This window comes from Pelophylax lessonae (genome assembly GCF_965119305.1).
Source record: "Pelophylax lessonae genome assembly, chromosome: 4".
Classification (NCBI taxonomy): Eukaryota; Metazoa; Chordata; class Amphibia; order Anura; family Ranidae; genus Pelophylax; species Pelophylax lessonae.
Genome location: NC_138771.1, coordinates 139,576,499 through 139,590,122, shown reverse-complemented (window position 1 = coordinate 139,590,122; position 13,624 = coordinate 139,576,499). Strand labels below are relative to the sequence as shown.

The 13,624-nt window shown below is 42.0% G+C and overlaps 1 protein-coding gene across 1 annotated transcript in view; it reads right to left on the bottom strand.

Moving 5' to 3' along the window:
- Positions 1-13,624, bottom strand: part of ZNF592 (zinc finger protein 592) — a 44,422-nt gene that overhangs the window by 16,413 nt on the left and 14,385 nt on the right. The window contains exons 3-5 of the mRNA XM_082255273.1: positions 6,908-7,086; positions 2,954-3,130; positions 391-550 (exon numbers count right to left, since the gene is read on the bottom strand). Of these exons, the coding sequence (XP_082111399.1) occupies positions 391-550; positions 2,954-3,130; positions 6,908-7,086 (516 nt within the window). The remainder of the gene's footprint in view (positions 1-390; positions 551-2,953; positions 3,131-6,907; positions 7,087-13,624) is intronic.

Genomic DNA, 13,624 nt, shown 5'->3' with positions numbered 1-13,624 from the left:
CCATCAGCGTGTCCCTTATTTTATGTTAAGGGTCACGCTGATGAGCAAATTGTATGCTAAGGGCACATTTTATGTTAGGGGGCACTCTGATGGGCACATTTTATGTTAGGGGGCACTCTGATGGGCATATTTTATGTTAAGAGCAACGCTGATGGACACGTTTTTGTTTTGCCCATCTTTCTGAGTCATAGCAAAGACTTCAGATTCGGACCTCGGCCCAAAGAAAACTTTAGCAACCGGACCTCCTTGAATTTTAATTCATTACCCCTGCTATAGACCATTTAAATAATAGGAACATGTCACCAACAACTTGATCTATAGAAGTTTAAAAAACATATACAAAGTTGTATGTAAAAGCATATTTTTCCTGTCCATGTCCTCATGGCTCACCTTCAGATGCTGCACTAGCAGTTGTTTCTGCATATATGCCAGCTGGCATTCGGGACACTTGAACACGCTCACTAGAAGAGTGTTTGTATTCTGGTAGAAATGCTGGTGCAAAAGTCTCTTCTTATTGAATACAGTTTCACAAGAACATTTATAGATTATCCTGCAATACAAAAAAAAAAAAAAAAAAGAACTCCATTTTAGTGCACAGCAAAGTACATTACAGTGCTGAATCATTCTTAAAGATACTGAAAGATAGGCTATGTATTACAGAAGTAAACATGATCAGGGGAATTTATAAAGCGTAAAATGGAAACCCTCTAAAGATGTGCATAAATTAAACTGTGAGCTCTAAACACAAAGATGAGGCAAGGCAATGATATTGGCGCACAAAAGGGCTGTGTGACCGTTCCTGTAAAGTACATAGAGACAATAGGAATAAGTCCATAGAAAGTCCTTAAATGTCCATATGATCCTAAACTGCACCTGCAGCATCCATCCTAGAGCAAGCCAACTCTGTATTCAGGAAAGAAGGAGGAAAAGAAGGAAGCAACTCGAAAGCACTTAGGAGGCGCTTCCTCCTCCTCCTTCTTTCCTGCAAACACAAAGGAGGATATCCTCTCTAATAAAGTAATGTGAATAAAAAGTGTTGTGCCAGTATATAATCAAAAATCAAACTCAAATACTTGTACTATCCAGAAAATAGTGACCAAAAAAAATAAAAAACTTATTTAAATGCAAAGTAATTGTCCTCTGTGAAAAAGGTAAATAACTCCAGTCTCATTTAAATTGGATAAAATGTATGAATAAATATATTCTTGGTTTCTTTAGTATCACCAATGTCACCCACCACCAAAAGTGAATAGTGGGGACAGAAAGGTCGAGTCCTTGGTGTCTAATGCCACCTCTCCCAGTCATTTAAATAAACCTTTTATTATGTGTTCCACCACCACTGTAGTGTATCTTCTGCAGTGCCCGTGTGGCCTCCAATATATAGGAAGGACTACCCAGGCACTGCAGGTCCGTTTGAGCGAACACTTGGGTAATATTCTACACGGATTTAAGGGACATAATGTCTCCAGACACTATGTTACTGTCCCTAATAAGGACCCTACAGGCACATTATTTTTAGGTATAGATATATTTATTCCACATTGGCGAGGCAGTGCCCTAACAAGACAGATTTCTAAGCTAGAAACAAAGTGGATCTATAATGCTAAAACTTATATTCCTTTTGGTTTAAATGTAGATTAAGACGTGAATGCATTTTAATTTTTGAGCATATATTAGCACAAAACTGATTATTCACATTGAATCTGTAAAGGGTGTCTTAGACATCTTTAAAAATGATTTCAGAAAGCAGCAAAGGCGTCGCTGTTTGTACCAGATTCATGTACATGAATCTTTATGTGTCAGTACGGAGGTTGGCATGTCCTCCCTGGACATTCCCCCCTTAGTGCACCCCTACCCTCCCTCCCTACTGAGGGACTAGTTCCCCTTCAAGTCTGCTCTAATTTTAACTGACAGAGCACAGCAGTGGGTGGATACATCAACGCTATTCAGTCTAATAGCAGCTTTTGAATCCGCCCACTGTCGTGCACTACAAGTCAAAAGTAAAGTGGACTTGATGGGGAACTAGTCTCTCAATTCCCCAATCAGGCTCAACCCATCCAGTGACAAGTTATGTCCCAAATATGAGCACTGCCATATTGGAGTAATGACATCACCTATGTTTACATTTAGATCTCCTGGCTGCAGCTAAATGGGCCAGGGTTCGAGCTCTGTGCAGGAAGCTGTAACATCAACTGTGCCTCCCAGCACATGCAGGGCCCACTCTCAGTACTGGTATACCTCAGTACACCAGCTCAGTTCGTCTTAATTACCACCAGTTTTCTAATCTGAAAATTGGTGGTAGTTCTTAAGGAATTTGTCACTGCCACAGCGACAGATTCTTAAAGAGACGAAAGTAATAATTACTGTAATGTTACCAACACTGGTGCAAATGCTTACTTCAATTAGGTGCTGGTATTTCCTAAGGATACTACTGGCAAAAATCTATCAATATGGTTAGTTTGAATTTCCCTGGATTAGCCTAAAGCTTGCCATATATTTATTGTTCACTTTCTCTTAATAGACCCAAGCACTGGAATTTTCCATTTTGATCATACCATAGGACCAGCTTTGCCTGTACTGAAAACAGTTTAGCATTTGGATATGTGTGAATGTTCTCATTCATCTAGGTCAGTGATGGCAAACCCTGGCACCCCAGATGTTTTGGAACTACATTTCCCATGATGCTCATGCATTCTGCACTGTTGAGCATCATGGGAAATGTAGTTCCAAAACATCTGGGGTGCCAAGGTTTGCCATCACTGATCTAGGTCATGATACAATGAGTAGTAACTAGTTATGTTCCACTCTAAAAAGTAACTGCTGCTAATGAAAACTGAATTATACAGAAAATGCTGCATTTGAAGAGTAAATGCAATGGTAGGTGATTAGTTGACAACTTTGCGAAGAACCAGAGAGAGTATTTTCCATAGATATAAAACATAAAATAACATACTGTGCATTTTTGTGGCTAGCAGTGGGATGTTGGGCAGTGATGTGAGCAGTCGTGCTTTCTGTGCTCTTGAAGGCCATGGGGCAGAAGGAGCACTTGTGGAAAACTTCGCAGTGTTTGTCCTGGATGTGAGCCTTTAGCATCCCCAGTGACATGAATACGACCCCACAGTGGATGCACCTGTTGAAACATTCCACATTTAGTAACAAAAAAAAAAAAAAGTTTTCTGTCAATGCATTCCTAAGGCAAACACTTTTCAAAAGTCTCTCTAGTGGACAGGCTGAAGAATTGAATGCAAACATGCAGTTTTCATGGGATTGGTCTTGTCAGTATGGGACAACTACAGCTTCCAAATGATAAAAGTCTTTAGTAAAATGCATCATCAAGGGAAGAAGTATTCTACAGAAAATTATGGCAGAAGATCATGACGTCCTTTTGGAGAAGGGATCAGTACAGCCTATTTACACTTCAGTAGGCAGATCATGTGGATATGGTTTAAAGTGGAACTTTATGAAAAAAAAAATGTAAAGATGGGGAACAGGCAGGATTTTTAATGCAGAAGAGATTTATGATGGGGTGGATTTACTAAAAGGCAAACAGATTGTTCACGTTGTAAGTGCAGTTGCTCCAGAGCTTAGTAAGTGAAGGGAAGCTTTGCTGACTTTTCATCCAATCACGTACAAGAGAAATGTTTTTTTTTTTTTGCATGTGATTGGATATTCTTATAAAAGTGAAGCTTTAACTCATTTACTAAGCACTGGAACAAATGCACTTGCAAAGTGCCCAGTCTATTTGTCTTTAGTAAATCGACTACTATGTCTCTTCTGCATTAAAAGTTACTCACCTGTCTGTCCACCCCTGTACTCTGAGCTGTGCTCACCCAGCTCATTGCACAATTTCAGCAAACCCCAGATTTAGTGAGATCATCTTGGCCCATCCAATAAAAGTGGCTAGCAATCAGTACCTGAAAAACCATATATGTACTGAGTGAGTGCTAAAGACATGGATGGGTTGGTGACGGGACCAGGGCAAACCTGTGTGGCTGTCTGAATGCACCTGGAGTGGTGCAAGATATAGACAAGAACAAACAAAAAGACTGCACTCGGCGCCCACAGTGGTCACTGTATATGAAGGCTGAATAACATTAAAAGGGTCTATGGAAGGTAAAGTGTCAGCAGTTTATTTCCAAATTATAAACCTAGATAAAACCAGCATTACGATATAAAACCAATGTTTTTTTTTCCACTTTGTGGAAGCCCTGGGCATAGAGGAGAAGGTCATCCAGTACCGCAGATGGGCAGAGAGGAGGGCGCCAATTGAAAACCCTGGGGGATGCGGTGTGTCCATCAAGACTTGATAAAGCAAATGCGCGCGAAACGCATCGTTACGGAAACTGATCAAGCTTGCGTTGCTTGCTGGTTTCCCCCAGGCTTCCGCTGGTTCCTCCTGTTTCTGCCCGCTGACCAATCGTGATGTCATCTGAGTGCGATGTGCTCTGTCAGGCGATCCGAGCAGACACATCGCATCCACCGGGGTTTTCAATTGGTGCCCTCCTCTTAGTCTATCTGCGGTGCTGGATGACCTTTTCCTCAATGCCCAGGGCTTCCACAAAGGGGTACCGTTGGTTTTATCTATGTTTATAATTTGGAAATAAACTTCGGACACTTTACCTTCCATGGACCCTTTTGATGTTAATCAGCCTCCATATACATTGACCACTGTGGGCGTCGAGCGCAGTCTTTTTGTTTGTTCAAGCAATCAGTACCCAGCCACCAGCTGGCCAAAGATGTCAGCAGCCAGCTGGGAGCCACATCGCTCGGGTAAAGATAAGCATAGCTCTGTTTTAAATAGGTAAAAGTGCAACAAAAAAAGACCATGTCTAATTATTTTGCAATTTATAAAAAGTGAACTTGTGACCTCGAATGATTGTAAAAAGGTGAGTTTTTTTTTGTGGCAAAATTATACTTACCTGCTCTGTGCAAGGGTTTTGCACAGAGCAGCCCTGATCCTTCTCTTCCAGGGTGCCCCGGCGGTGCTACCTGGCTTCTCCTCTTCATCAGGTGCCCCCTAGGGGAGAGGCGCTTTCCATGGGGGAACCCGTGCGGGTGCGCTCACTAGTCCTGATGCTGCGTCCATTGCATAACATCATACAATGTAATCACGGCCACTGACACATCCAGAGCCCGCAAACCCAGAGGGTGAAGATGGCAGTGAAGGGGAGCCATAACAGTGCTGCGTGTAAAGGTAAATCTGTCATAATGTGCTAGTATGTGGTACATGCTAGTACATTATGACAAGCAGGCAGGGGATCCATTGCTTGTTTTTTTTCTAGCAGTTTACTACCACTTTAAGAGGAAAAAAAAGCAAGTCCTGGACAGGTGTTTAACAGATCTCTTCTGTGTATTATACAATTTATATATCTGTACCAATACTACAGTCAGGGCTGTGCTTTTGGCTTGCTGCGGCTGTGAGAGCTGTGGCTGTCATACAGGAAAGTGATTGTGTCATTTATCCATATCTCCTCTCTGTTTAAAGATGAACTATAAGCTCTAAAATATTTTGTGCTTTTAAAACAGTTTCGGCTGGATTCACACCATTCACGCTATGGGGGCACTCGAGCAGAGTCCCAGCTCCCAGTGTCCTTTCAGACAGGGAGCCGTGACCCGGCCCCACCCTTCTCTCTCCTGAATGGCTTGATTATTTTGATTGACAGCAGCTGGAGTCAATCATGCCACGCTGCTGTCTCAGCCCAATGAGGAGGGGAGTCCCAGCCAGCTTCGACACTCCTGCAATATCGCTGGATAAAGATGGGCTCAGGTATGTATTGGGGGGCTGCTGCACACAATTTTTTTTTTTTATCTTAATGCATTAAGACATTAAGATAAAAGAAAAAACCTTCTGCCTTTAGAATCCCTATATATATATATATATATATATATATATATATATATATATTTATTTATTAATGCATGTTGCAACACATTGTATTGCCTTGCACTGCGTTTAAGTGCAGCAAGTCCTGTTCTTGCCTCATTTGGGCCCATTAAAGACAGTGGGGGAGATTTTCTACAACTAGTGCACACAGAATCTGCTGTGGTTGTGCATATTAACCAATGAGCTTCCAGTTTTTTTGTCAAAGCTTAATTGAACAACCTGAAGTTAGAAGCTGATTGGTTACTATGCACACCTGCATCAGATTCTGAGTGCACCAATTTTAGTTAATCAAACCCAATGTATTTTTACTGCATTGGGCACATGTTCAGCCCAAAACACGGTGTGAATGATCCCCCAAAAATAACAAAGACTGAAGACTGTGCAACTTCGAGCTTCCCTTGTTAATATTACAACTGATGGGTTTATTTGCTCTTAACATGCATGTGGTTGTTAAAGAACTGCAGGAATTAGATTTGTTTACACATTTACGTCAGACCAGCTTTTCCTGAATAATGCAGGTGGCAGCTCTGTGTGGCCTATGCTGAATCAGTAATATATTGTTCTAGACTATGCTACATACAGCAGGTACTTCAGTGACTCAGTATACTAAAGAATGAGCGTCACTTGCTCCGGCGCCTCCGCCACCCAGAAGAATTGTATTTTTTTTTTTTTTTTTAATACGTCCAGTCAGAGAAAGCCTTGTACTTATTGAAAAAAAACAAACAATCAAAAAAGGCTCCTTCTGAATGGTGGAGGTGCCAGAGCTAGCAACACTCTTTATTTAGTACACAGAACGGGTTGCTGGAGCTCCGGCCTGATGAGGATACTGCTTTGGGCTACAACAGTAAAGTACTTATTCACCATCAGCCACAAGGAGATGGCATTTGCATACTTTGTTTAAGCCAAGCCCAAGCTGGACCAAAGTTAAGCGTGTAAAGTACTCCAATTCCTGCAATTTTTCTTTAATTGTACATTATTGCATGTGTAAAATGCATACTGTCAAATGAATGGTGTTACACTCACCGGAATGCCACTTTGCGTGTATAGTGTAGGCAGTTCTCCTTAACATGGGTCTGGAAATAGGCTGATCTACAAAGCACACCGCATTCTGGGCAGCAATATGGAGATTTGTGAGTATGAATGCGCTGGTGAGCCCCATAGCTGCATTTATTTGGGAGCATCATCTGGCACACCTGGCAGGTCTACATAAGAGGGCAAAAAACAGGAACTGTCTTAAATATACGACTCAAAATTAATAAAATGTAATAATATTTCAACTGAACATAAATAAAAAGGCAAACAATTATTTGGACTAAAATGGATCAGAGTGACCAAAACTAGAGGAAAACAAAACTACACAAACAACAGGGACAAAAAATAAAAAATGGAACAAATAAATCGTATACCCACCCAAAAAAAAAAAAAAAAAACACATAGCACTTGGCAAAACTTTTTTTTTTTTTTTATCGTTAGAAAAAAAACTTCTAGCAAGGCTGGACAAATCCCACTTGCCTGGGCAACTTGAGAGAAAAAAAAAAAAGGGGGGGGCATAGGACAACCTGATCATAGGCAGAACTAAACCAGAGCATACACGCAACATTGCCATTGTTGGTTTTATAGTGTTAAATAATTATACCTTGCTATGCAATTGCTGTGTGCTGCTGAGAAGCAGGACCCAACTTTCCCTACATTTTTTCTGATGTTACAGAATATTTTAAAAGAGAAAAAGGGAAGAAGCCAGGACCTGTTTTCTGGCAGTGCACATCAGTTACTCATCTGAAATGTAGGACTAGGAGAGTAAAGCATAACTCTGATCAAAATGTGTTTTCGTTTTAAATAGAGTGGGAAAAAGTGAAAATATCTGTCAGGTTCTTATCTAGATCTACGATTTCACTGGGGAGATTTTCTCCCCAATTCCCGGTCATCCCTATAGTAAAACTAGGGGTATGGTTGTCACAGTGGGAAACTGGAAGTCTTAACCTTATCGTGATACTACTGCCTACAGAAGGGTTTTACACTGGCAAACAAACTATAGACCAACCAAGGGTATAACCACTCCTATTACCAGCATGCCTCAGTTTTATACCAAAGCAGTACAGGGAACATGATCATAAACACAAAGGAGTGGAACCTGTGTCCCTTAAAGGACTATAAAAGTCTCCGGAAGCTCACTTGAAACCCTCAAGTCTGAAGCTAGCATCAGATAAGGCAGGAAAGTCCACCTGATAGAACTTCGAGAACATGCAAACAGAAGATCAGGTAGCAGCCTTGCAGATCTGGGAAACAGAGGCCTTGATGCCAAAAAACCCAGGAGGTGCTCACTTACTTAGTGGAGCGAGTTCTAACTGGAATGTGGGGAACCAATCCTTGAGACTATAAGCCTCAACTGTTAAGTTTGAACCACCTAGAAATGGTGGAGCAAGAAGCCAGATGCTCTTCCTGGGTCCATCTGAAATTACAAACCCTGGCTGAGAGACAGACTTTAACAGCCCGAACTATAGCCAAACACTTGAAGCAGCGACATCTACAAAAAAAAAAAAAAAACTTTAAAGGGTAGAATGTGTGGCTTTGTTGAGTTCAAAAGGTGGCTTCTACAGTGTGGACCAAACAAAAATCAAAATCCCACAGAGTCACAGATGACTAGAAGATCTGTGGGAACAAATTTGAGGCCCCCTACATGAAGGTCTAATTCACAGAGTATGAAATGAACAATTTCTGAAACGGAAGGGAAAGTGGAAAGCCTTGACCCTTGATGCTGTTAAAAGGTCAAACAATGGTCAAGACTCAACTGCAGAAAGGAGGGAATCCCTCCCTGGGACTCACACCAAGTGATGAACAATTTTCATGTCCAATGATAGACTTTACAAAATTATAGACTCAAGAGTCCCCTGTACGCTTAGAACCTGGGAATTAACAACCATGCCATTAAAAGACAGCAACTGAAAAGCAGGCTTGGCAAATTGGCCAGTGAGACCGAAAATCTAGATAGTCTGACAAAGACCACAGAGCATCTGCTAGACGTCTTACCTGGCACACATGCCATATCAGCCTGGACAAACCCAGAATAATAAGGATCACTGGAATGTCCTCCATCTCGATCCTACCAGGCAGATGGGGAAAAAAATAATAGTAAAAAGGAAAGGCAAAGATTAAGGTGTAATGATCCCATAAAGCTGCCAGGGCATCCATGGTTTCTGCCAGTGGATCCTTGTCCTGCATACAAACTCGTCCAGTTTGTTGTTAAACCTGAAAGCCAGGCGGTCCATTGTGACAAGTCCTGAATACCTCTGGGTGTAGAGACCACTGTTCCTTGACCAGCATCGCCTGCACCCTGAAATCTGCCAATTGTCTTGCTGCAGTAAGACTTCTGGTTCCACACTGATGTATGCCACAGCCACTGTTTGGCTACATTTACGTCAGGTTGCTCTCCAACAGGTTAGTCCAATGCTGAAGGGCCATCCAAATTGCCAGAAACGTCAAGCCTGTCTGGCGTCCATTAGGAGAATGTTCCAAAAGATGGGAAGAAAGAAATTCCCTGACTCCAGAGCCAGGCTCCAAAATCCAGAGGCCTGAGTGGGCCTTATGGAGCTCCGCCAATCTAAGAGACGACAAAGAAAGATTTGAAGGGAGATAACAGAATACAAGCTGGCAAAGCGTTCCTAAAGGTAAACAGACATCCCCCATTCTGGAAATGGGAAGTGCGCCCTAATTTGTAGGCTTGTTGGAGGATTTCAAAAGCTTGGAGTTCAGACCTTGCTGGTGGAAGGGTATCCAGATTTTGATGGGCTGAATGCTAAAGTCGAGATAGAAACAAAAAGGATGCTTCCTAAACACTCAGAGAGGAAGACAACTTTGAAGGTTGCTTCTCCTGCTAGGGAAAATAAAAGAAGTGTACTAGCCACCAGTAACCTCCTTGATGAGACCATCTAGAGCTCATATGAAGAAGTGTTGCCCCTTGAAGACCATGTGGGTTAAATGCTTCTTACAAAACAGCTCTGCAGCCCAGCACTTCTGCTGTAAGTGCCCTACGCATAGACTATATTACCAAAAGTTTTGGGACTCCTTTCTTTCATACGCACATTCATTTTAATGGCATCCCAATTTTGGTCCGTAGGGCTCTATATTGAGTTGGCCCACCCTTTGCATCTATACGAGCTTCAACTCTTCTAGGAAGGCTATCCACAAGGTTTAGGAGTGTGTCTATGGGTATGTTTGACCATTCTTCCAGAAGCACATTTGTGAGGTCAGGCACTGATGTGGACGAGAAGGCCTGGCTCGCAGTCTCCGCTCTAATTCATTTCAAAGGTGTTCTATCGGATTGAGATCAGGACTCTGTGCAGGCCAGTCAAGTTACTCCACCTCACACTCGCTCATTCATGTCTTTATGGACCTTGCATTGTGCACTGGTCCAAATCTGTTGGTTGGGGGGGGGGGGTTGTTCCTCAGGGGTTGGGCCTGGCCCCTTAGTTCCAGTGAAGGGAACTCCTAAGGCATCAGCATACAAAGATATTTTTGGACAATTTCATGCTCCCACCTTTGTTAGAACAGTTTGGGGATGGTCCCTTCCTGTTCCAACATGACTGCGCACCAGTGCACAAAGCATAAAGATATGGATGAGTGAGTTTGGGGTGGAGGAACTTGACTGACCCCAACCTGATTGAACACCTTTGAAATGAATTAGATGCCATTAAAGTTCATGTGCGTGTAGGCAGGTGTCCAAATACTTTTGGTAATATAGTGTATGTCTTGACAGAATACACATACGAGGACACTTCCAGTAAGTGGGCAAGGCTGAAATTTAGTGCCACAGCCACCTGCTCCATTTTCGTGCAGAGGGATTTTGCCAAGTCAACATGAATTGTCAAATCAGTTATAGCCAGTGAAAAACAGAGTTCTGGAAAGGCATTCCTAAAGATTCAGTTCTTAAAAGTAGGAGTATCCTCCACTGGTATGGTAGTTGCCTTGTTAAGGCGAAACAGTCCAAACCACAGCAGGAACAGACCATTTCTTAACAATCTGTGCCAAACAGATCAAGGCCAGCAAGCACTTAGGAGGAGTAAATCTATCAAGCCACTTCCAATCTAGAAACGCAGGTGCAAAGGGAAAGTCCCCAGGCTGGAAACAGCACTAGTAGAAGCAACAGGCTAATCCTATAGCTTTCTCCACAGAACCCAGTGCTAGGTGGTCAACTTTCAGACTAGCCCCACAATGTCCAGTCAAGTGGGGTCTAGTTGTATAATAGACAGCCAGGCAACTGTGGTGGATACATTCAAATTGGAGGAAAAACTTCAAGCAGATATGTAGAGGAAAGTCTTGAAAAAAAGTGAACAACCAACTGCTAGAAGAAGAAAAAAATAAGAAACACAAAACACAGGTTAGCAATTCAAATAATTGAGCTGAAGAAAAATATATCCATCCTAGGACACTAGTTAAAAAAAAAAACAACAGAGGCAGGTGGTAGTACAGTAGGAAGCCTGACTGTGTCCCCATTTAAAGAAATTTCCCATTATGTTTTGTCCAAACCGAAAGTTAGGAGAAATCTTTAATCAGGAGACAGCAAGCAATAAAAGCCTGAAAAGAGACTCTAATGGCCCAGGTACTTCTAAAAACCTTCTAAAAACCTTCAAAATTCAATAATTCAATAAGAGCTTTATTTGACCTCTTCAGTTGGATTTTCATTCCCGTAGACTTATATGTGTATGCAAAACCTATTTGATATAAAGAAAAGTCTGTTGACACAAACCCCACGTCTTTCATACACTAGCAAAAATGAAAAAGGATTTGGTTGGAATTGCGCTTAAATGAATAAGGCATACTAATTATTAATAAACACTATACCACCAATAGCCCCTGCAGTGGGGGCAGAAAAGAACTGTATATATTACTGCTGTGGAAGGGAAACATTTTCTAATATGGTTACTGTGACAATGCCGAGGATGGAAGAAATAAATACACACGATGGATGAAGACACAATGGCACGGAAAATTCACAGACAGAATGCTTCTAATGCATATTCAAAAACAAAAAAGGTACAGGGAGGGAGGTGGGGGTTGGCACAGTCACATGTGCTTTACAACAAAGGGGCACATTCAACAGCAACAGAAGCTTTACTGAAATTACAAAATGTGCGCAGCATTTTCAAAACAGGAGTTAACAAGGTGGGATTAAAAAGGAAGGTCTATATAGAGTTTACAGTTTGGTAAGAGTTCTGGGTCGGCACCTATATTGGGGTCTACAGTGCCTTAAAACACGTATTCATACCCCTTGAAATTTTCCACATTTGGTGATGTTACAACAAAAAAACGATAATGTATTTTATTCTGAATTTTCTTGCAATACATCAACGCAAAGTGGCACATAATTGTGACGTGGAAGGAAAATGATAAATGGTTACACCTGTGTGTAATTTAATCTCAGTATAAATACAGCTTTTCTGTGAAGCCTTCAGAAGTTTGTTAGAGATCCCTAGTGAACAAACAGCACCATGAAGGACAAGGAACACACCAGACAGGTCAGGGATAAAGCTGTGGAGAAGCTTAAAGTAGGGTTAGGTTTTAAAAAAAATATCCCAAGCTTTGAACATCTCCCAGAGCACTGTTCAATCCATCATCCGAAAATGGAAAGAGTGTGGCACAACTGCAAACCTACCAAGTAGTGGTGCACTGTACTTTCGGCAACCAAAATTTTCGGACGAAAATGGGCCTATCCCATCTCGGCCAAAAACGGGTTATATATGCCGAAAATGAATGTCCTCCGACTTCCGCTTGCAGTGTCAACCTGAAGTGGAAGTCTTGGGCGCTCCAACCTGCTCTTTGCGGTGTCTATGGTGAAGTGTGGAAATTGCTGGAGAAGAGCGGAGTGTGTGCCTTGTACTGTATGGGAATGCTCGGTGTGTGGTAGGTGCACTGGGTGTTCCAGGAATGGGGGAGAGCCTGGTACCCTGCTCCCCGATGTTCCAGTACCCGGAGGAGGTGGACCTGGAGCTGGGCAGTGAGTGTTGGGCTGATGTAATGAGCCATGCACAGGGTGACAGCTGGGAGCGGTTCCAGGGAGAGGACAGACCACTCACACTGCTCACAACTTCTCCAATGTCACTTCTAATGGCAGTCTGGGGATTTACTCTTCACATTTCTTCATAACAATCAGAAAAAGTCATATTTATTGATAGTCACACTAGAGGTTTAAATCTGTATTTTTGCTAGAAAATTGCTAACCCTCAAACATTATTATTATTATTATATTAATCTAATATTAATAAAATGATAGAAAAAACTATTTTAAAATCATTTGGGGGATAAAAAAAAAAAAATATTTGGGGGAAAAAGTCATTTTTGGTTTCCGTTTTCGGCCAAGGGCATCCTGAATTTTTGGTTTCTGTTTCGGCCCAAAATTTTCATTTCCGTGCATCCCTACTACCAAGAGATTGGCTGTCCACCTAAACTGATAGGCTGGGCAAGTAGAGCATTAATCAGAGAAGTAGCCAAGAGGCCCATGGTAACTTTGGAGGAGCAGCAGAGGTCCACAGCTCAGGTGGAGGAATCTGTCCACAGGATAACTATTAGTTGAGCACTTGACAAATCTGGCCTTTATGGAAGAGTGGCAAGAAGAAAGTCATTGTTGAAAGAAGGAAAGTCATAAGAAGTCCTGTTTGCAGTTTGTGAGAAGCCATGTGGGGGACACAGCAAACGTGGAAGAAGGTGCTCTGGTCAGATGAGACCAAGATTTAACTTTTTGGCCTA